Below are 24,659 nucleotides of genomic sequence, written 5' to 3' on the forward strand. Positions count from 1 at the left end.
TGCAAGAAATTGTGTCTTCATATCAGTGTGACAAAATCAAAAATGATGGCACCCATAAGATATTTTATATAAACTTGCATGCAGGTACCTGTCATATAAACACTCATAATATAATTGCCTTGTGGTACATCAGTTGATAAGTACCGATGCATGTTATCTGCTGTGCAGAGAAACACTAAAATATAAATACTCAGTAACAGTAACTGACTTGGTAAATCAGCAGATAAGGAGGGATGCATACTTATCTTTTATGCAGAGAAATGCTGAATATTTGTAAATGGACAATAAGTCAGAAAGGTACTCTTCAAACTGAGCAACTAAATGCCATGACAAATCACTGAGATATTCTCTGGCCTTAACTTGTAGCAGGTGGGTAGACAGGTCAATTTTTATCTTTGAGTACCATCTCTTTGGAATGCTTCTCAGATGGATCTGTTGTGCTGCAGCCAACAGTGCAGAGATAAGTAGTGTTATGGTAAATATCGCAAATAATTTCTATTTTCAAGAGTTTGACATGTATATACCTTGTAAATTGTTTGTCTTGCTGATTAATTCTGAGTTATTTTTTCCAAACTAATGTTTCTAATTTGTGCTATTAAAGACAGCATTGAATGTAGACGCATCTGTAATTACCGTGTTGAAGTAACATATATGAATCAAGAAGTATGGAGGGTGTGAAGTTCACTCCTTGAAATAGGTTATGCACCTAGTTCACTGATAAAAATTGAACTGTAAAATATGTACTACAAAATAATAAAATAGAAAATAGTAGGTAGTCCACAGTTGAGTTAAAAATGGAATATCCTTTATTGAAACATACAAAACAAGTGATCCTGGCTGAGTATAATTAAAAGCATTAAAGATATTCATTATTTATAAATAATCAGGTTATTTGGAACAAGGGAGTAGTTACAGAGGGTGGTTCTTTTAAGAGCAATAAAAGAAATAAACTCATTCCTTTAACCAAGTCCCCTTTCCCCTTAACACCGTAGCATAAACTGAGACGGTGCTACCTTAGAACTGAAACTAAAGAGCTAGAGACAAATTAAAATATGTAATATAAGAACAGAGTATTGAGGCTAACTTAGTAGTCCAAACTTTATGAATTAAGAAATCAACTCACCAACAAAATGACTAATTAACTAACAAAAAAATTTACCACTAGACATCTATCAGAATAAATATTAATAACTTACAAACTGAAACAGTTTTAATAAAAATCACTTTCTACGAGATAAATACTTTATCAGGCAGTATTAATGAACATCCTTTTCCTTATACTAAACTGGGATCCCTTGTTTGTGTGTTTCAATAAAGGATATTCAATTTTTAACTCAATTGTGGACTACCTTCTATTTTCTGTTTTATTATTTGGTAGTACAGTTAAATTTTTATTAGTGAACTAGCTGCATAACCTCCACACCTGCCACACTACAAAGTTTCTTCTTGGTTTGTTTTTGACCCAGTATAGGTTGCATATTGGGTTTTCTGAGACTTCAGGGGATACCATTGATTTTTCTTTTTGAAGTAACATATATGCCTTCATATTCTCTGTTTTGCCTTAGACGGTTACAGAATGCTATCAGTTTAAATTCAAGTACACAAAAGCTGGACCAGTCATGGATATTACAAGGTACATTTTTTTTTTAACTTTTCTGATTACATCATTAGAAGAAGCCTAGAATTAGTTTCTTACTGAGCTGCAAATGTTTGCAGTCATGCTGCTGTTGAGTATACCTTGCTTGTAGAAAAGAATGCTACAATTTATGCAAACAAAACTTGGTTAACTATATGTTAGAGTTGATCATAAATGTCAATCACTTATCAAAGAAGCATGAAAGTTTACTTAACTTTATTTTCATGAGAATGTTCATATATTAAGTGTCTCCACTACCTGGGTTTTATAAAAATGATAAGAAAATCCCGTGTGCTTATAGTAGTAGAAAAATAAAATCTGAAGTAGTTGACTTCATTTGATCATCAACCTGTGGGTATTCAGATCCGATTGGATCCGAGACGGCAACTTCACCAGCATCTGCTCTGAGCTCCAAGCTCCTCCCCTTACCCATAACACCCCTCCATCTCCTTCCTTTTGTCAGATCTCATTTGCCACGGCATGCCTAAGCATCGTGATCTCTGAGCTACAGGCATGTGAGTAGTTTGCGATAGGTTTTTGGAGTGTTTTGTACTCTTTTGGATAGTGTTAGGTAGGTTTTCTTTCCCTTGCCTTACCTTCCCTTTTGTTGTTGTGTCGTGTTTAATATAAAAAAAACCGTTAAGTTACTTTTCTCAGTGTAGTGCCTTCCTCCACCCTTCCACCTCCTTGTTAGTCAGTTTGAGTGAGTGAGTGTGTGTGTGTGTGTGTGTGTGTGTGTGTGTGTGTGTGTGTGTATGTGTGTTGTCGGGCAGGTTAGGACCTTGTGCTTTGTCATGGCTGATTAGCAGAAGCTGGTGTTTCAAAAGTGCACAGAGTGTGGCCATATGTTGTCTCCGGCAGATGGCCACACTCTGTGTGTGGTTTGCTTGGGGGTTCCCCATCTTTCTTCTGCCTGCACTATTTGTACAGGGTTTAACCCCACGTCCCTAAAAGGTCGTAGGGCTAAATTAATGTTGAAGGGACTTCTCCCTGCTAAGGAAGCGGCTATCTCTGCTTCATCTACAGTCACAGCTGAGACTGCATCTTCCACTGCTACTCTGTCTTCCCCTCCCTCCCAGGCCGGGACTCAACCTTCTGCTAAGAGGTCTGCAGATAGGGAGCACAAGAAAGACAAAGAAAAAGACAGAGAGAGAGATAAAGATCATGGAAAAGACAAAGGGAAGAGGAGATCCCCGGACCAGTCAGATTGGGGGGGGGGTCCTCCTCACAAACAACTAAAGGTGTCCAGGCCTAGCACTCCTCAGCTCCACTTGCCCAGATTTTCACCGGAGCCAGAGGAGCCTTGACCTTCTTCTAGGGCCTCCGTACATCAGCTCTTTCGGCAGGTGTCGGCAGCCTCTTCGCGCTCCACCAGAAGCTTGAGTGAGGCAGACATGGACAAAATGATGCAAAGGTTTATTCCCACCCAGATTCAGATGGGGGTCTTGCCAGCCCCCTTTCCCTCTGGAGGGGGGAGCTCGCTTCCCTTTTTCACCCTGATAACTCCTTCTCCGGTCCGATACCTGGTGTCAGAGTTTTTCGATCCGAGAGGTCCCAGAGTCGGGGTTGACACCAATGGTACCGAGTACCTTGACACCGGCCGTTACCTTGAGTGCATCGAACCCGTCTAGTTCTGATCTGACCGGCCCTTGGAGCTGTAGCCTGGGCGTCGGATCCGAGGGGTTAGGTTTTTCTTGTTGGCACCGACTTTGTCGGGTTATGGCCCTGTCCTCAGTATTTCGGTTCTGGTGGGCCCAGCTCCCAATCCCCCCGTTGGATCCGGGGAGAGCAGCTTTTTCATTAATTCCCAGGAGGCTCGCTCTCCCTCGGCTTTCAGTGTGACGGAAACGGTTCTCTCCAGAGGATCGAGGCCCCTGACCATCTCCTCGGATTCTGCCCTGACTCCCTCGGCTCTGGGTGCGACTTCTGCCATTTTGCCCATTCAGGGACAGCCCATGCTCGATGTGCCCCAGACTGTTCCCCTCGAGGAACAACAGGCAGTTTGTGAGTCCTCTTCGGAGAGTCCCACCGAAGAGGTTCCTCCCAAATGAACATGCAAAAGGATGCACCTGGACTCCTCCCCAGAGTCCCTCACTGAAGATACAGATTTGGAGGAAGGAGAAGGTTCCCCCAGATCACTCCCAGACAATGTCTCCTTTGGAGACATCATGGAAATCTTGTGCCAGCGATGGGGGGGTTAGTCCGCACCAAAGCCTTCCTTGGAAGAGTCAGTGTTTCTGGTGGCCTTCGGCACAGGTCTACTTCTTGGGTGCCCCCCCTGGTGGATCTTATTACCACCAGGTCATGGAAGGAACCTGACACCATGGAGCCAATCCCAAAGCATCCAGACAAAATTCTGAGTCTTCCTGTGGATAGGCCCAGCTGGAGCAAGGGGTCCCCAGTAGACGCTATGGTGGTAGCAGCTGCTACCAAGAAAGAACTAGCTCAGGAAAGTTCTACGGTCCGTCAACCCCAACCTAGAGTCCAGGACAATGGATCATCTAGGAAAGTGGGTGTATGCTTCAGCTACCTTTTCTGTAAGGGCGCTGAATTACTTAGCCCACGTCACTCAACTGTAGCATAATCTCGTCGGTGAGCTAACTGAGTCGCCCCCAGAGTTCATGTTGCCAGAGGATAAGCGTATATTCTCCACGTGAATGGCCACTCTCAAAGCGGTTTCTAATACATCCATGCATCTCCTTTCGCATGCCACTGTAGGAGCAGCAATGGAGTCTGGTTCCGGCGTTGCCATGAGGCGACACACCTGGCTCAGGCTATGTCAGTCCATGGAACCCTTTAGTGCGCCCTTCGCGAATGCCCCTTATGATGGTTCTTCGTTGTTTGAGAAGACTGTTCGTGATACGTTGGTCCCGAGTGAAATGGATGGGAAGGCACTGTCTGCCTTTGGGATCTGCTTCTCAAACCCTCAGAGATTCTTTTCCAGGAATCAGTAGGGGCAAAAGAAGATGTGGTTCCGGAAGTCTTAGTATTCTCGGGACACTCAGGATTCATCTTCCCCTGGAGGCAGAGGGGGACCAGACAGATGCCGGCCCAGAGGCAAAGGGGGTTCAAGAAATTTCGTGTCTCGAGAACCATTCTCGGACAGGCTCGCATAGCAACCCTGAGGGGTTGCCCAACTGTTCTGCTCCGGAGGCAGTCGGGGGTTGTCTTTTGTTGCACCTGGCAGCATGGGAGTCCATATCAACAGACCGTTGGGTGCTTCACATCATAGCCAAAAGTTATACCATCCGCTTTGTTGTTCCTCCCATTTCCCCAAAACACCTCCCAGACGTTCCACCCACGCAAAGGGAGGTGGCAGCGCTCAAAATAGACAAGCTGCTAAGAAAACGAGTCATCCAGTCCATCCTGCGAGATCAGTCCAGATCAGGCGTCTATTCCAGCTTCATTTTGGTGCCAAAAAAGATGGGGGACCTAAGACCGATTCAGAATCTTTCCTCCCTGAACCTGTCAATTGCCAAAGAAAAGTTCTGGATGGTCACATTATAATCCAGCCTGCCTTACCTGCAGGAGAAAGACTGGATGTGCTCCATAGACCTCCAGGACACGTACTACCATATAAAGATGCACAGATGCTCCACGAGGTTACTCCGCTTTCGGCTAGGGGCCAATCATTATCAGTTTCAAGCCCTACCCTTCAGTCTCACCATAGCCCCCAGGGTGTTCACTAAGGTCATGGCAGTAGTAGCAGCTCACATGAGACTCCAGGGAGTACAGGTCTTTCCATACCTGGACAATTGGCTCTTTGCTCCTCCCACCAAGCATCTACTTTGTCAGGCCAGGGACTATTTCCTGAAACTGTCAGACTTTCTGGGAATCACAATCAACACATCCAAGTCTTCTCTGGATCCAGTCCAGGTTTTGAACTCCATTGGAGCAAGGACGGATACGTTGCAAACCAAAGTTTTTCTAACTCCAGAGAGAGTTTGAAGCTTAAGAATCCATGTGTTCGTGTTTTTTCAATCTCAACTTCCTTCAGCTGAGGCGGTTTTACGAGCCCTAGGTTCCATGGTAGCCAACACTACTCTTCTTCCCTGTGCTCATCTGCATTTCCAGATACTACAGTGGACACTGGCAGTCCAATGGTCATTATTAGATCTGCCGTTGATGCATCCAACTCATAAAAGCAAAACTTGCAGTAAGTCCCTCCTCTGGTGGATACACTCCTTGGAACTAGTTGAGGGACGAATATTTATTCCTGCCCCTCACCAATCCACAGTGACTATGAACGCCACCCAACTAGGGTGGGGGGGCATTGCTCTGGCAGGACAGTCCAAGGCACGTGGTCCCCAAACAAGATCTATTTGCATATCAATGTTCTAGAGATGAGGGCGGTCCTTCTGTTGTTGCAGGCCCTTCATGCCTTTCTTCCTCTGGGAGCCATTGCAATTCAAACAACATGTCAGTGGTCGGGTACATCAACAAACTGGGAGAAACCAGATCTTACCCTCTTTGTTTCGAGGCTATGAAAGTGTGGGAATGGATGATCTCCACCAGCCGATTTCTGGTAGCAATGCACATTCCAGGTAGATCCAACATTCTGGCGGATAAACTGAGCAGGACTATTCTGATGCCTTACGAGTGGTATCTGCATCCTTCTGTAGTGGAGAAGATCTTCCTCAAGTGGGGTCGGCCTTGCTGCAATCTTTTTGCATCTCCCACCAACGCGAAGTGTAGCAAGTTCTTCGCTCTGATCCCCCCGTAGGGGGAATCCCCCAGGGATGCTCTGGTCCATGCTTGGCTTCCCGGTCTTCTCTGTGCTTATCCCCAGTTACCTCTCATACCAAAATTCCTCCAGAAGGCTCGCAGGCTGTGGAGCAAGGTAATCCTCATTGCCCCATTCTGGCCTCGCCAAGTCTGGTTTCCCTTCCTCTGGTCTCATCTGATAGTTCCTCCATGGATCTTGGATCCGATACCGGATCTCATCTCGCACCCCTCGAGGGTCCCTCACCCAAACCTGGTCACTCTGAAGCTTACTGCTTGGCTGCTCCAGTTCCCTTGATTGCTAGGACTCCCGGTCTGTCTTCTCCGGTCAAGACTATTCTGGTGGCAAACAAAGATGAAAAAGCGACTTGTAAACCGAAGGATGTCACCAAACACAGCAGGTTCCCAAAAGGATATTTTACTGAGCGCTTTTGTCTCGCTTGTAACAAAAGACTTCATCAGAATGAAATAAAATGTTAAAATCACACAATATAAAACACCAGAAATAATCACATGGTGTAAATGCACCAATAATGCTATAAAGTTCATTAAACAATTAGTAAAATGCAAGCAGCACCTTTAAATAGGTACTTCATTTAAGGTGTGGAATACGAAATACAATAAGAACGTAACCTAAGAAGGCTACTAATACTAAAGGTGTCATTTAATCCAGGAAATACATGTACATTTAACCTAATTTGCCAAAGAAGCTCTTGAAATTCAACCATGTCAGGCCAAGGCCCTCCACTAGGATCTTTCCTAACCTTTTCAATAGCAAAAAAATGCAACTGATGACTGGGGTATCATTCAGTATGTCTATACAAGGCGTTGTGTATGTTCATATTACGTATGTCCCTAACATGTTCATAAATTCTTTCTCTTAACTTGCGGACAGTTTTCCCAACATAGAAACTTCAGCACTGGGAACAGATAGCCACATAAACAATCACTAGAGTTGCAGTTGAACAAACCATTAGGTTTGATGTTCAAATAATTAATCCTGTCCCTGTCAGACTCTATTATATGTGTACATTGTGTGCAAAAAAAATTTTTTTTAGTGCCTACCCTCCCTTTTGCCAGCCGGACCTCTTCTTTTCGTTCTAACAAGTTTTTAATAGTAAAACCTCTCCTGTAGACAGTCGAGGGTTTTACACCAAAACAACCCCTCATGTCCTAGTGCTAGTTGCCAATTTCTAATAAGAATATGAAAAACACTGTCATGGTCAACTGTGTATCTAGTCAACAAAGGGGCATACATATTCTATCTTAGGTTTGTTCTGCCCGAAACCAGTACTTTTAGCTACAATGTTGTCTCTATGTTTTAGCAAGGGTAAAAACACCCCGTTGTTTCTTTTATGTATAACTTCATTTTTAACCCCTTCAGTAAGCATCCTTGGATATCCTCTAGAGTAGAACCTTTTGCTCAAAATATCACACTGCTTAACAAAATCATTCTCACAGGTACATGCAATCCTCACAAATTGTCCTTTGACTTCACCTTTTTAACATGATCTGGGTGGCAACTGTTGTAGTGGAACAAACTATTACTGTATGTGGGTTTCCTATAGACATCACTTGTATACTGTTGAAGCTCCAAGTCCTTAAGAATCTCCACATCCATATAATTAATCTTCATGAAATCAGAGTTGTATCTAAATTTTAAAAAACTGATTGTGTTGTTGATCTAGGTAATAAACTCATGGAGGTTAGTTTCATTTCCCTCCCGCACAAAAAAACACATCATCCAAATATCAAAAATATAAACCCCATTTGTCCTTAAAACTGGATGATAATAAAAACTTCCTTTCCCACATCAACATAATGATGTTAGCAAATATGGGGGCACAAACTGCCCACATAGCCACCCAAGTTTTTTTGCAAAAATATTGTCTTTCAAAGTATACAAAATTATTACAGAGAATTGTATCCATAAAGTACACCATAATGTATACTTGATCATTAGAAAACAGCTTAGTGTGAAATAAAAATTCTTCAAACCACTCTAATCCTAGGGTGTAGGGTATAACATTAAATAAATTTACCTCATTAACCCTCAGAAAGAAAATGCTGTCCTTAAAAACTAAGTGTTTTACTTGATGGGGAAATGTATGAAGAAGTTAGCCATAACTTGGTCAACATTGCATACCACAAAATTGATTTATTGATAAAAGATATGGTTGACTAAGGACAGCTTGAACCTGAGGTTGCTGACTTTTTAAGTACTAGGTACCCTTGTGTACCTAGTATTTTCGGCATTCCTAAAATTCATAAAAACATACGGGACCCATAGTTAGTGCTAGGGCGTCAAAGGTACACTCTTTATGTAAATACTTGGATCAACATTTAAAATCAGTTTTGAAAGAAGAAGCTCCATTTGTATTGATTCTTGGCATTTTCTTAAGAAACTAAATGACTTAATGTTCAAGGACAGCATTTTCTTTTTGACGGTTGGTGTGGTAAATTTATTTAATGTTATACCCCACACCCTAGGTTTAGAGTGGTTATAAGAATATTTATTTGACACTAAGCTGTTTTCTAATGATCAAGTATACATTATGGTGAACTTTATGGATAATTCTTCTTAATAATTTTGTATACTTTGAAGGACAATATTTTTTGCAAAAAAACTGGGGTGGCAATAGGGGTAGTTTGTGCCCCCATATTTGCTAACATCATTTATGCTGATGTGGGAAAGGAAGTTTTTATTATCATCCAGTTTTAAGGACAACTGGTGTTTATATTCATGATATTTGGATGATTTGTGTTTTATGTGGGAGGGAAATGAAACTAACCTCCATGAGTTTATTACCTACATCAACAACACAACCAGTTTTTTAAAATTTACATACACCTATGATTTCATGAAGATTAATTATTTGGATGTGGAGATTCATAAGGACTTGGAGCATCAGCAGTATACAAGTGATGTCTATTGGAAACCCACATATAGTAGTTTGCTCCACTACAACAGTTGCCACCCAGATCATGTTAAAAAAAGTGAAGTCAAAGGACAATTTGTGAGGATTGCACATATGACTACCTGTGAGAATGATTTTGTTAAGCAGTGTGATATTTTGAGCAAAATGTTCTGCTCTAGAGGATATCCAAGGATGCTTATTGAATGGGTTAAAAATGAAGGTATACATAAAAAAACAACGGGGTGTTTTACCCTTGCTAAAACCTAGAGACAACATTGTAGCTGAAAGCATTTCTTTCGATCAGAACAAACCTAAGATAGAATATGTATGCCCCTTTATGACTAAATACACAGTTGACCATAACAGTGTTTTTCATATTCTTATCAGGAATTGGCAACTAGCACTAGGACATGAGGGGGTTGTTAGAAAAATTTGGTGTAAAACCCTCTATTGTCTACAGGAGAGGTTTTACTATTAAAAATTGTTAGAAAGAAAAGAAGAGGTTCGGCTGGCAAAAGGGAGGGTAGGCACTAAAATCCTAGGGGAGGGCCTTGGGCTGACATAGTTGAATTTCAAGAGCTTCTTTGGCAAATTAGGTTAAATGCACACATATTTCCTGGATTAAATGACACCTTTAGTATAAGTAGCCTTCTTAGGCTATGTTCTGATTGCATTTAGTATTCCACACCTTAAATGAAGTACCTATTTAAAGTTGCTGCTTGCATTTTACTAATTGTTTAATGAATTTTATAGTATTATTGGTCCATTTACACCATGTGATTATTTTTGGTGTTTTATATTGTGTGATTTTAACATTTTATTTCATTCTGATGAAGTCTTTTGTTACTGTTTTTTGTTACAAGCGAGACGAAAGTGCTCAATAAAATATCCTTTTTGGAACCTGCTGTGTTTGGTGACATCCTTTGGTTTACAAGTCACTTTTTCATCTTTATTTGCTGATTTTTGTAGTTCTTAGTATTCTGGTGGCAGCTCATAAATCGTCCACCAGAAGACTATACCATAGCAAATGGAAGTGTTTTTCTATCTGGGCGTCTCAAAGGGATTTGGACCCTTTCACAGCCCCTGTCCCGAGTTTTTGGTGTACATTTTCCAGTAGGGCGCTGGCACATCTACAGTGAAAGTTCATCTGGCTGCCATTTCCAATTTTCATATAGGCGAGAACATGGCTTCATTAGCTTATTCCAGACTTTGCAAAACTTTTATTAAAGGTGCCTTTCTTTTAAGACTTCCAGTTAAAGATCCTTCCCCTCCTGGGATCTTACCCTAATTTTACAAGCTTTGGGTGCTCCACCTTTTGAGCTGGCTGCTTCTGTGGATCTAAAACTTTTATCTTGGAAGACAGCCTTTCTAGTGGCTATCACCTCGTCTAGGGGGTGTCAGAGCTCCAGCCATTATCTGTCAAACCTCCATATCTAATTTTCCATAAGGACAAAGTCTCACTTTGTACTAATCCTTCCTTTCTTTCTAAAGTGACCTCTGAAACTAATATCAATCAGACAATCAATTTACCTGTTTTCTTCCCAAATTTTCAGAACAGGGGTGAATACAAATTGCATTTGTTAGACGTACACAGACAGCTACGTTTCTGTTTATATAGGACTAAGGCCTTTACCAGATCTGACCAACTGTTTGTGTCTTTTTCTACACCCTTTCTGGGCAAACCGATCTCTAAAGTAACCATTGCCAGATGGATTTCTTCTTGCATTCTTCAGGTTTATAAAGACAGGGGCACGTCACCTCCAGGACAAATCAAAGCCCATTGTACTAGGTCCATGGCTATGTCGGCAGCCTTTTGGTCCGAAGTGTCTTTGGATGATATTTGTTCGGCGGCTACCTGGTCCTCATCTCACACCTTAATTTCTCACTATAAACTGGATATGATATCTAGAGGGAGACCATCCTTTGGCTCCGCGGTGCTCTGGAATATCCTTCCATGAGGGCCTCTCAAGTGTTTGGTAGCTAGGGACTCTGTCTCACAGGTTGATGATCAAATGAAGTGCAACTACTTCAGATAAAGAAGTTATGTACTCACATTAATATTCCATCTGAGTAGTTGGACTTCATTTGTCATCAACCGTCCCTCCCTCCTTCCCCCTGACCTGCTCATGATGTTTCTACTTTGGTAGACAGGGGAGAGCGCCTAGGTGAGTTTGGAGCTCGGAGCAGGTGTTGGTGAAGTTGCCGTTTCGGAACCGAGGAGCTTGGAGCTCAGAGCAGGTGCTGGTGAAGTTGCCGTCTCGGATCCGAATACCCACAGGTTGATGACAAATGAAGTCCAACTACTCAGATGGAACGTTATGGTGAGTACCTAACTTCTTTTTCATGTATAAGTGCTGATATCTGTTGTAGTAAATTACATAAGTGGATTATGGGTATCAAGTACTTTTTTCTCTACAGTATTAAGGTGTGGAATATCCACTGTGAAAGTTTTTCAGAATGTATCTGCAAAATGGTTAAGCTGCCATAAAAGCATCACGCATTGTGAAAAAAAAGGTTCTATCAAAGAAAAAAAATAAACAGAATACTTGAAAATTAGATGTTAAGTTGTCTATCTCGCCTTCATTCTTGCTGGATGGGTTCGGAGCCGACCTCGGCTCCGACTCGGCCACTCTAAAGCTCGAGAGTTGGTTCCACCGGCTCGAGGCTCCCCTTATATCCCACAATGCTAGGCGAGAGTTACCTCAGATCTCGTTTGCCGCTACAGCTTCGAGGTTGGTTGTTCTACCGGTTCCTGGTGAGTTTAAGCTTTTCTATTAAAAGTTACTCTTTTTACCCCTTTTTTAGTTTAATTATTCTCAAATTAGTGTAGTTCATTGAACTTTATCCCCGACCTAATTTTTTCCCGTTTTTTGTTTAAAAGAACTTTTAGTTCTTCCCTTGGGCCTTAGGCCTTCCCCTCCCTAGGGAGTGTTTGTGTAGTTTAACTACTGTTTATTGTACTTTATTTTTTTTTTAGTATTTTTACTAAAGTTGTTATTCTGACAGGGTATAACTGGTGTGTTTGAGTGTGTGTTTGTGTTCACCAGTTAGGCTATGTCAAAAGAAGCAAAGGTCTCGGGATTCAAGAAGTGTGATGCGTGCTGTCAGAAAATGTCTCTGACAGACGCTCACACTTCTTGTGTCTATTGTCTGGGGCCTTTGCACCTGCAGGACTCCTGTGCTGTTTGCCATGGCTTCAGCCCCAGGGTCCTGCAGGAAAGAAAAAACAAGCTTATTATGAGAGGCTTGTTGAAGCCTGAGGATTCCCTGTCTGTCTCAACAGGGAAGCCCTCCAAGGCATCGAGGTCTTCGGCTCCGCTTCTGAGCCGAGACCTCAGGTTGTTCAACCTTGCCTTTATCGGCTCGGCTGGAGCCGATAAGACTCAGTCCACAGTTTTGTGGCTTCCTCGGCTCCGGCCGGAGCCGAGGTTATCGAGACTGTCGGCTCCGACAAGATCTTGAGCCGACAACCAGAAAGAGGTCTAGGTCACCTTCTCTTGGCTCCGTTCATTCGCTCCAGGATCTCCCCTGCTGTCTGAACGGAGCCAAAGGTCTCATTCCTCTAGGTCATCGAGGCTGTCCGATCATGACCTTCAGAGGGTGGTGAGTCGACTACTCAAGTCTGAGGCACTAGCCCAGATGCTTCAGAGCCCGACTCATCAGTCGGTGCCTGCCCGTCCATCAACTCTTTCCTCCTTCGACTCTCTTGAGTTGAGCCGGGTCGTCGGAACCGAGACTGTGGTCACCTCGGAGCCGAGACAATTGTCTTGTTTCTTCCATGGAGGAATCTCGGCGCCGGACTTCCCTCGTCGGCTGGTGAGTGGCATCGGACCCTTGTCCGACCTCTCCCTCTCGGTGCTTGGCGCTGGTGAGTTTGGCTCCGACATCGGCCTCGAGCCATCACTGTCGGTGCCGAGGGGGTCCTTAGCTCCTCGGAGCGGGGACCTCTGGCTCTGCCTGACAGGGGTGCTTTCGAGGTCATGCGGAGTGTGTTAGAGCCTGGCTCTACTCCACAGTCGGCTCCGTCAGCCCCTCCCTCTATGCTGCCTCAGGGTAAATCGACTCACTCCCTCATCCCGGACCGCAGAGAGCCAACTCCTCAGGAGCTCCCTTTGGGGATTTCATCCTCTTCCGAGGCCTCTCCTGATTTGGCAGAAGAGCCCCCTCGGAAGAGGAAGTGCAAGAGGAAGCACATTGACTCACCTGAGTCTATCACGTGGGACACAGATCTGGATGATTCTGAGGGTTCCCCCCGTTCCCCTTCTGAAGATGTCTCATTTGCAGACATTCTGGAGATCCTTAAACAGAGGGGAAATTGGCCAGCCCTCAACCCTTCGAAGATCTGTGTATCTTGAGGCGTTTGGCTGTCGCCCTTCCACCTCCTGGGTGTCCCCCTTCCCCCTCATGCAGGTGGTTGCTAAAAGGCATGGACGGCTCCTGATTCAGTGGACCCCACTCCCAGGAGACCCTCCAAATTCATCACAGCTCCATCAGACAAGGAATTTTTATCAAAAGGAGTCTCTGTGGATGCTATGGTGGTAGCTGCCGCCACAAAGAAGGAACTGGCTGATCCTTCAGTGCCTGTCCATCCACCTAACAAGGAATCTAGGTCCATGGATAGGTAAGTACGCGGATGTTCTCCTCAGCGACATTTACTATGCGTTCGCTGAATTACCTGTGCCATTTCACTCGTCTTCAAAGGGACTTGATCAAAGAAGCGAGTGAAATGCTGAAGGACCCTACAGCTGGGTTTCAAGAGAAAATGAACACGCAGCTGGCTATCCTTAATTCTATTTCCAACTCCTCCATGCCTCCTCTCTTATGCGGCCGATGGAGCGAGCAGAGCAGGAACAGGGTAGCCTTACGTAGGCACGCCTGGATGCGGCTATGCAATTTTGGAACCTTTCAAGACGTCTTTCACGAACTCCCCTTTTGATGGAACATCTCTTTTTGGTCCACAAGTGAAAGAAACCCTGACTAGGTGCGAGACTGATGGCAAGACCCTTTCTGCCGTCGAGTCCGTTTTCTACTCCTTCTAGGCCTTACCCCAAAGGCCAGAAGGGGAAAGATGTGGTTCCGTAAACAATCCCAAGGGACTTCTGCCCGAAGAGTCGGTTCCCGCCAGAGGCAGAGGGGAACAACAATGGTAGACGTCGCCCTAGAGGCAGGGGTCCAGAACCAGGGCAATCGAAACGTTCTCCGATAAGCCCTTTCAGCATCCCTGAGGTGTTGCCCGACTGGCCATCTTCGGAGGCAGTCGGGGAAGATTGTCACTGTACCCAGAAGCCTGGCTATCCTTGACACAAGACAAATGGGTACAGTCCATCATTTCGAAGGTTATTCTATTCCCTTTCTTCGTTTTCCAAATCAGTCAAAAAATCCCTTCCAGATGTCCCACCGCTCAAAGGGATATAGCAGCTTTGGAAATTTCAAAACTGCTTGCAAAAGAGCTATTCAGCCAGTGCCAGCAGACCAACTAGGATCCGGAATCTACTCAAGGTTCTTTTAGTTCCAAAGAAAACAGGGACTGGAGACCAATTTTGGATCTCAGTATCTTGAACAGATCGGTCAAGAAAACAAGATTTGATGGTCACGCTGCAATCCATGCTTCCCCAATTGGGAAAAGGAAACTGGATGTGCTCTATAGACCTTCAGGACGCGTACTATCACATAAAATGAACAGGCGCTCCAGAAGATTCCTCCGCTTCAGGCTGGGAACCAGTCATTTTCAATTCAGGGCCGTGCCCTTTGGTCTCACCACTGCCCCGGTGTTTACCAAATGCATGGCAGTGGTAGCTTCTCACCTGAGACGACAAGGATTCCAGGTGTTTCCATATTTGGACGACTGGCTCCTCACAGCTCCCACCAAGCATCTCCTTCTGATGGCCAGAGATTACACTTTTCGTCTGTCAAAAACTGGGTATCTCAATAAATTGCGAAAAGTCTGTTTTGTCGCCTTGTCGTACTATTACCTACATAGGCAAATTTAGATACTGTAAACATGTCTGCAACACTAACGAACCAAAGGATATCAGACATTCAAAATTGGTATCACTACTTCTCAACAACAACAGAGCCAAAGCCAGGTTAGTTCTAAAGGTGTTGGGAATCATGGCAGCGCCATACCTCCTCCCTTTGGCCAGATACCACATGCGGATCCTTCAGTGGATGCTCTTTTCTCATTGGTCATTCCAGGAACTTCCAATGTCTCACACCATTTTGATCATAGCGTGCAAAAGCATCTCATGTGGTGGATGTCTTCCCCAGCTCCTGTTGGGGAGACCATTTGTTCCACCTCCTCCGGTTGCTACTCTGACAATGGATGCCTCCTGATCGGGTGGGGGCATTATCAGGGCAGGACAGTCCAGGGCACTTGGCAACCAAACGAATGCCACTTGCACATAAATGTTCTGGAGATGAGAGCAGTGCTTTTAGCGTTGCAAGCCCTTCAACACTCTCTTCCCTTGGGAACGATTGCAATCCAGACAGACAATATGTCTGTAGTGTGGTACATCAACAAACAAGGCGGAACCAGATCATACCCCTGTGTGAAGCACTCAGACTGTGGCAATGGGCGATTTCTTCTCAGCGTTTTCTGATACATCCCGGAAGTCCAATCACATTGCGGACAAGTTGAGCAGAGCTATTCTCATGCCTCACGAGTGGTCTCTGAAAGACTCTGTAGTGAGAGAGATTTTTCTCAAGTGGGGTCAGCCTTGCTGCGATCTTTTGCTACTCCCCAAAACAGCAAGTGCAGAGAATACTTCACTCTATTCCTTTACCAGGCCAACCCAGCAGGGACTAGTCCAAGTTTGGCCCGGGGACTTCTGTATGCATTTCCTCCTTTCCCACTGATCTCTCAAGTAATACAGAAAGCTATCGCTCAGAAGGCCTCATTGATCCTCATTGCTCCTTACTGGCCTCGACAAGTGTGGTTCCCCTTTCTGCATCGATTTCTTTTGAGCGACCGTGGAATCTGGACCTAGTTCCAGATCTTTTGATCCATCAGTCGGGTCAGTTTCATCGCTCCCTCCCTCTCTGAACCTCACTGCTTGGTTCCTCCACTTCCAACCGTAGCCAGGCTTCCTCAATTATCTCACTCTGTTAGAGATATTTTGATAGCTTCCCATAAATCTTCCACTCGAAGATTTATTTGAGTAAGTGGAAACGCTTTTCATATTGGGCACAAGGAAAGGACATAGATCCTTTCACCGCTTCCATCCAACTAGTCCTTGATTTTCTTGCTGAACTCTTCCATGCAGGTTCATCTCCATCTACTCTTAAGGTTCAATTGGCAGCTATTTCTAATTTCCATGTGGGTATTTCTGAATCCGCCCTAATGTCCCACAAACTCTGCAAAGCCTTTTTGAAAGGAGTTTTTCTTCTCAGACCTCCTATAAGAAATCCTCCTTCTCCTTGGGACCTAAATTTAATTCTTGCTTCTTTGATTCTTTCCCCTTTCGAACCTGCAGCTTCATGTTCCTTAAAGTTATTATCATGGAAAACTCTCTTTCTGGTGGCTATCACATCAGCTAGAAGAATTTCAGAACTTCAAGCACTCAGTTGTCGTTCTCCTTACCTTGTGTTCCATAAGGACAGAGTTTCCTTACGAACTAACCCGTCCTTTTTGCCTAAGGTGGTTTCAACATCAAATCTAAACCAATGCATTGACCTCCTGTCTTTTTCCCGGAGTATTCAAATAGGTCTGAACAAAATTACACTGTCTGGATGTTCATCGTCAATTAAGGTACTACTTGGACAGGACGAAACAATTCAGAAAATCTGATCAGCTGTTTGTCTCCTATGCGGAAAGCAGAAAGGGACTTCCAGTTTCAAAGGTATCTTTATCCAGATGGCTAACATCTCTGATTACCCTTGTTTATGAGATTAGACACCAAAACTGCCTAATAAGCCTAAAGCCCATTCCACCAGAGCTTTGGCTACTTCTCTAGCCTTCCAAGACAGACTGCCTATTGACACCATTTGTGCAGCGGCTACTTGGGCTACCCCTCACACTTTTATTTCCCATTATAAGTTGGATTTAGCTTCTAGGCATAGAGCTAATTTTGGTTCCACTGTTCTCAGGAGTCTGTTCCGTTAGGCCACCGGGACAAGGTGCTAGGACGGTCCCATCCAGCAAGAATGAAGGCGAGATAGACAACTTAACATATAGAAGTTATGTTCTTACCATAACGTTCCATGTTAGTTGTCTTCTTCTCCTTCTTCTTCGTCCCACCCTCCTTCCCCTGGCCTGGACAGACCTAGAGGAGTTGTGATCGTGACCTCTCTTTCTACCACCTCTTTCTTAGCTATATGCTATTAGGCATATTTCTTGTTTCAGGATGTAGGTCTCCCTTCTTCTTCCTGTTGTTAGAGGTGGATTCTGTTTTTTACAATTATACTGTTTCTGTTATAAGCTGGGGTTAGCTTACAAACGAGATCTGAGGTAACTCTCGCCTAGCATTGTGGGATATAAGGGGAGCCTCGAGGCGGTGGAACCAACTCTCGAGCTTTAGAGTGGAGCCGAGGTCGGCTCCGAACCCATCCAGCAAGAAGAAGGCGAGAAGAAGACAACTAACATGGAACGTTATGGTAAGAACATAACTTCTATTTTTAGTCATTTTTTTTCAGTTTTCTAAATAAAAATGACAGTTATATTTTTCATTAATACTTTTTTAGCTTCCTCTATGAGTTGTCAATGTTTAACTCAACAGGGACTCATCTCTTTGAGTTAAACTGGTCAGGACTCAACCTACTTATTAAAATTAAAGTACGTGTTTTTTTTTTTGTTTGTTTGTTTTTTTGCACAGTTATGGAACTAGGACCCCCACCACCCCAAGCTTATCTATACCAACTCCACATTCTCACAAACACGAGGAAGGGAGAGATATCCCAAAACAAAGGAGGCATTGCCAGTGCACTCACAGTGATTTTCTACAGAAAACAATGATCAGCAAATTCAACATCTGGGAGTTGAATTTATTAAATGGAGTCCTCCTTCATAAAGTGCAAGGAGGTCACTTTTTATCAGTGTTTTTATTCTACAGTTGCTACTGTAATTCACTGAAATAGATTAAGTACTAATATAGTTTATTATATGATGTTAAGTTGTCAATCTCGCCTTCATTCTTGCTGGATGGGTTTGGAGTCAATCCTCGGCTCCGACTCGGCACTTGCTAAGCTCGAGAGTCACTTTTACCAGCTCGAGGCAGCCCCATATCCCATGATGCAAGGCGGTAATTACCCAGATCTCGTTTGCTGCTTCGCTAATGAGGTCATTCTTTTTACCAGCTCCTGGTAAGTGATATTTTTCTTGCTATTTGTAAGGTTTTAGGTGTCTCAAAACTCTAATTTTTAGTCTTTTAGTCTTTATATCCTTCAGTGTACTTTATTCACTTAGCTCAATACCCATTTCCCCTTAGTTTACTTAGTTTCAGTTTTTCAGGCCTTAGGCCTTTCCCACCCTCACAGTTCCTGTCAGGATTTCCCTCAGGTGTGTGTGTGTTGTGTCACTGTAATAATAATAACTAATTTATTAGTTATTAATAATATTTTAGTTGTTAGTGTCCTTGTTTGGGCTGATTGGTGTGTGTGAGTGTTTTAGGACTGAGACATGTCCAAGGATACTAGGGTCTCAGGTTTCAAGAAGTGTGACTCGTGCTGTCAGAAGTTGTCTCTGACAGACGGTCACACTTCTTGTATTTATTGCCTGGGACCCCTACACCTGCAGGACTCCTGTGCTATATGTCATTCTTTCAGCCAGAGAGTCCTGCAGGAACGTAGAAATAAGTTGATCCTCAGGGGTCTTCTTAAACCAGCGAGCTCCCCGGCTAAGGTCGGCTCCGGGAAGACCTCCAAGCCTCCCAAGACCCAGGCTTTGGTGTCCAAGTCTGTGGTCTTGGTTCCGACTCCGCCAGAGTCGACATCGGCTCCGTCCGGAGCCGATCCTTCCTTGTTAGAAGCTTCTGTGCTGGCGCCGGTCGGCGCCGATACCCTGGCTTCGGCACCTGTGTCGGCTCCGTCTGGAGCTGACACCCTAGCGTCGAAGCATGTCTCGGCTCCGGCTGGAGCCGAGATATCTTTGTCTCCTCTCGTCGGCTCCGCCTGGAGCCGAACGTTCTTCGGCTCCGATGGCTCCATCCAAGAAGAGGTCTAGATGTTATGTGATCCTATCTCGCCTACATTCTGTACTGATGGGCTCGGAGCCGATCCCTCGGCTCCGACTCGGCACGCTATGCTATAGAGCGAGGCCTCTTATTGGCTGAGCTATTTCTTATCCCAGGATGCACCACCACTAATCCCCCAGATCTCGTTTGCCGCTTACAAGCTAAGACGTGGTCTCAACTTGGCTGGGCTAAGTACTAATTTATTAGACTTTTCCTGTCAGGAATTTGATCGTTTTCAACCCAAAAGCTGTTTTAACAGCTATTGTTGTGATACGTGTGTGTATTTGGTGATTTTGTTGAGAAAGTTGTTCTTTTTGTTAAGGGAAGGTTTCCCGTTTTAGTTAGAGGGGCCTTCCTTTTGCTATTCTAGCGTTTATTTGTGACTAGCGTTTACTTGTGGGTCAAGTACCGTTTTAGTTAGAGGGTCTTGACCCTCTCTTTCTGTGTTTTTTTTTCTTGTACACTGTGTTATTGTGAAAAAAAAAAAACTTTATAATTTGAACTTCTAGCTAGTTTCGTGTTATCTTAGATAACTGTGTTTTTCACTAGTCATATCCAAAGAACACAAACCCTCCGGGTTTAAAAAAATGCACGAGGTGTGGTTTTAAGATGTCCATAACGGACGACCACTCCTCCTGCGTTTACTGTTTAGGCGCCAAGCACCTACAAGAATCATGTAGCGTGTGTCACGCCTTCTCATCAAGGGTCCTCCAGGAGAGGAAAAACAAATTAATCCTTAAGGGATTAATCAAGCCATCTTTCGAGGAGGCTTTATCTTCGCCTCCCTCTCCTTCAAAAAAGAAGAAAGCGTCGGCTCCGACCAGTCAGTCGGAACCGACTGCCAAAAAACCTAGGCAGACTTCTCCATCGGCTCCACGGACTTCGGAGCCGAGGGCGGAACGGTCTGCCTCGATGCCTCCAGCCTCGACCCCTCTGGTTTCGGAGCCGAGGACTGGGGCATCGAGAGGTGGGTCACCTTCATCGGCTCCACTGATATTGGAGCTGATGAGGGTTACCGGCTCAGACTCTTCCCCTATGGAGCCAAAGTCCTTATCGGCACCGAGGGAAATTGCCTTGAGATCTCTCTCGGAGCCGATAGTGGTAGAATCCATTCGGAGCCGGTCCCCCAGTCCTTTGGAGCCGATGGAGAAATCGGTTCGGACCCGATCGGTATCGTCCAGATCATCCAAGATGTCTGATTCGGACATCGACAGGGTGCTCCTAAGACTCTTCCAGTCTCCGGTGTTCCAAAAGCTAGTTTCGGCTCCAGCCCATTCGGCTTCGGAGCCGATGGTCCACCTCCCTACTATGGTTCCTCCTCCAACACCCTCGGCACCGTTGGAGCCGGTGCTGGTGGAAACGGTGGAGGTTTTAGGGTCGGGTCCGACCCTTACTCCAACTCCGGCTCTTGGGTCGGAGTTCAGTACATGGACTTCTTCCGTTGGCCCCGGGGGGGATGCTTCGGGATTGATGTTTTTGGTCCCAAGTCTCCCTCTTGGTGCGTCGGCGGCGGGAGTTCCGTCTACTGTCGTGGCCACGGAGGTGGGACCCTCCCAGGATTCTGGTGGTCCCGCCTTCAGGGCTATGAGGAGTGCGTTAGCCAAATCATCTTTGGCTACCTCCACGGTCTCCCCAGCTCCTTCCCTGCATACCAAGACTGGGTCTTTGGCAGTCCCCCTGTCCTTAGACAGCGGAGCCCCGGGGCCTGAGGTTACCCCCACTGGGGTTTCCCCCCCTCCTGGAGGTCCTGCTGAAGCCTCTTCGGAAGAACCCCCCCAGGAAAAGATCGTGCAAGAGGAAGCAGGTTGACTCCCCGGATGAGTCTCTTACATCAGATACTGATCTCGATGATGCAGAGGGGTCCCCTAAGTCATCCTCGGATGATGTCTCCTTTGCAGACATCCTGGAAGCCCTTAAACACCGAGGCGGCTGGCAGTCCAAACCCCCTTCTGCTGATGAGTCGGTGTTCCTTAAGGCCTTCGGGGCTCAGCCCTCTGCCTCCTGGGTGTCTCCGCCCTTCGACGAGCTCCTGGATTTGATCTGTCGAAGGGCGTGGGAGCTCCCAGACTTTGTGGAACCGGTGCCTGCTCTTCCGAATAAGTTCCTCTCGGCACCCCCTGAAAAAGAGTTTCTAACTAAAGGTGTGGCTGTAGATGCTTTGGTGGTGGCATCTGCTACCCAGCAAGATGTAGCAGAGGCTTCGACGTCCGTCCATCCTCCTAATAAGGAGTCTAGGAGCATGGATCGGTATGGAAAGCGCACCCTAAGTTCAGCGGCCTTTACATTAAGGTCCTTGAACTACCTTACGCACTTTACTAGATTTCAGAGGGATCTGATTAAAGAACTATCCGATACCCTCTTGGGTAACCTGCCTGAGGAGCTGGCCCAGACGGTTGGCCCTCAGCTGGCTACATTATCGTCCATTTCAAACTCGTCCATGAGGCTCATTTCTTATGCTGCCGAAGGCGAGTAAGAGCGCAGTACAGGCATTGCTCTCGGAGACAAGCCTGGCTCCGCCTGTGTCATTTCGCGGAGGCCTTTAAGTCTTCCTTTGCCGACGCCTTTGATGGGTCCTCCTGTTTGGACCCAAAGTAAAGGACACACTGACCCGCTGTGAACAGGAGGGTAAGACTCTGACTGCCGTAGAGGCACGATTTTCCACTCCCTTTCGGCCTTATCCCAAGGCTAAAGAGGAGGGAAAATGTGGTTCCGTAGATCTCAGAAGCCTTACCCTCTCAGCAGGAGGATCCCCTTCCAGAGGCAGGGAGGGGAAATTCTTCCGGAAGACGCCGTCCCAGAGGCGGCAGAGGCCCTCGCAACACTGGAGACCGCGAGTCCTTTCGTGGCTCTTCAGCCTTTCACAGTCCCTGAGGGATTGCCCGACAGTGCAGCTCCGGAGCCAGTCGGGGGTCGTTTCTCGAAGCACCTAAAAGCCTGGGAAGGTATCACTCAGGACCGATGGGTGCTTCGAATTATCGCCGGAGGTTACACCATCCCTTTCTCTCACTCACCACCTCAGTCCAAAAGAATCCCGGACCCGCCACCCAGTCAACGGGATACTGCAGCCTCAGAAGTTTCAAAGCTGCTGCAAAAAGGAGCCATCCAACCGGACCCCGCAGACCAGATCGGATTAGGGACGTACTCAAGATTCTTTTTAGTGCCAAAAAAGACCGGGGACTTGAGGCCCATTTTGGACCTCAGCATTCTAAACCATTCAGTCAGAAAGTCCAAGTTCCGAATGGTCACACTACAAACCATTCTCCCATTGCTGGAGAAAGGTGTTTGGATGTGCTCCATAGATCTCAAGGACGCTTATTACCATATCATGGTACATCAAGCATCCAGGAGACATCTGCGCTTCAGCCTAGGAGGCAGTCATTTTCAGTTCTGCGCGCTGCCCTTTGGTCTCACCACAGCCCCCAGGGTGTTCACCAAGTGCTTGGCAGTCGTGACTGCTCACCTGAGAAGTCTAGGATTCCAGGTGTTTCCGTATCTAGACGACTGGCTCCTAACTGCCACCTCCAAGCATCTACTACTGCGGAGCCTACAAGCCACTATATCACTGGGCAGTTCCCTTGGAATCACCTTCAATTGGCCAAAGTCTGTGTTGCTGCCATCTCAACGAATAAGATTCATAGGGGTAGAGATAGACTCAAACCGAATGCGGGTCTATCTACCTACAGACAGAATACAAACCATACAGACTCAAGTTCGAGCCTTACTTCCCAGGTCCAAAGCTCCAGCCAGAATGGTCCTGCAGCTATTGGGATCCATGTCCGCCATGGTTCTTCTAGTCCCCTTGGCAAGATTGCACATGAGAATTCTCCAGTGGCTTCTTTCAGCTCAGTGGTCCTTTCAACAACTCCCTCTCAGTCACCTCATATGGATCACGGAAACATGCAAACGGGACCTTCGCTGGTGGCTACTGCCCTCCAATTTGGATCAGGGACGACCCTTTGTTCCACCTCCTCCTGCGGCCACTTTGACTACGGACGCCTCCCAGATGGGGTGGGGGTGGGCATTCCCTGGGCAGGTCAGTCCAAGGCAAATGGCACCCGGAAGAGACCCTACTTCATATCAACATCCTAGAAATGAGGGCAGTGCTTCTGTCCCTTCAAGCCCTTCACGATTATCTCCCTCAGGGCGTAATTGCCATTCACTCAGACAGCATGTCAGTTGTCTGGTACCTGAACAAACAGGGAGGGACCAGATCCTATCCTCTTTGCAGAGAGGCCATGAGAGTCTGGGAATGGGCAGTCTCGACCAAACGTTCTCTAGTGGCTACTCATATCCCGGGCAAGTCCAATGTGATAGCCGACAGACTGAGCAGAACCATCCTCTCTCCTCACGAATGGTCTCTGAACATGACAGTTGCAAGTCAGATTTTCAGCAAATGGGGAGTTCCGTGTTGCGACCTCTTCGCGACTCCACTAAATGCGAAGTGCAAAGAATTCTTCTCCCTAACCCCGGCTCCGGGGAAGAGCCCCATGGACGCACTAGCCCGTCCTTGGCCCACCGGCTTGCTTTATGCCTTCCCCCCAGTTCCTCTCCTTCCCAGGGTGATCCAAAAGGCATCTCTCTTGGGGAGCAAAATGATCTTAGTTGCTCCTTACTGGCCTCGTCAAGTATGGTTTCCCTATCTTTGGAAATATGCTCTGGAAGGTCCATGGTTCCTGGATCAGATCCCAGACCTTTTGGTTCATCAGTCGGGACTATTCCACCAGTCCCTGCACACCTTAAAATTGACGGCTTGGCTCCTCCTCTTCCGACTATAGTCAGGAGTCATACATTGGATCCAGAGGTTGTACACATATTATCTTCGGCCCATAAGTCTGCTACAAAGAAACTGTATTCTAGCAAATGGTAAAGATTTGCTATTTGGGCTCAACTCCGGGGCCTGGATCCCATCTCTATTCCCGTGGCAGAAGTACTAAAATTTTTAACTTCTCTTTTCAATCAAGGCTCCTCAGTCTCTACCATCAAGGTTCAATTGGCAGCGATTTCAAATTTTCACGAATCTATAAACCCACCTTTAATGAGCAACAGATTGTGTAAGACCTTCTTGAAAGGTGCTGCTCTGTTAAGACCTCCGATTTCTCATCCTGCTCCTCCATGGGATCTCGATGTGGTGTTACGCGCCTTAACTTCCTCCCCCTTTGAACCGGCAGCTACATGTGATCTAAAATTTCTATCATGGAAGACAGCTTTTCTGGTGGC

General features: G+C 45.7%; 1 protein-coding gene across 2 annotated transcripts in view; it reads left to right on the forward strand.

The window, feature by feature from the left end:
- The window catches only part of HORMAD1 (HORMA domain containing 1), a 4,208,304-nt gene that overhangs the window by 1,646,454 nt on the left and 2,537,191 nt on the right, over positions 1–24,659 (forward strand). For both annotated transcript variants that reach the window (XM_044080054.1, XM_044080055.1), the window contains one exon: positions 1,566–1,633. In XM_044080054.1, the coding sequence (XP_043935989.1) occupies positions 1,566–1,633 (68 nt within the window). The remainder of the gene's footprint in view (positions 1–1,565; positions 1,634–24,659) is intronic.

The sequence above is a fragment of the Protopterus annectens genome, chromosome 8.part0 (assembly GCF_019279795.1).
Source record: "Protopterus annectens isolate FY-2018-M chromosome 8.part0, PAN1.0, whole genome shotgun sequence".
NCBI classification, from domain to species: Eukaryota; Metazoa; Chordata; order Ceratodontiformes; family Protopteridae; genus Protopterus; species Protopterus annectens.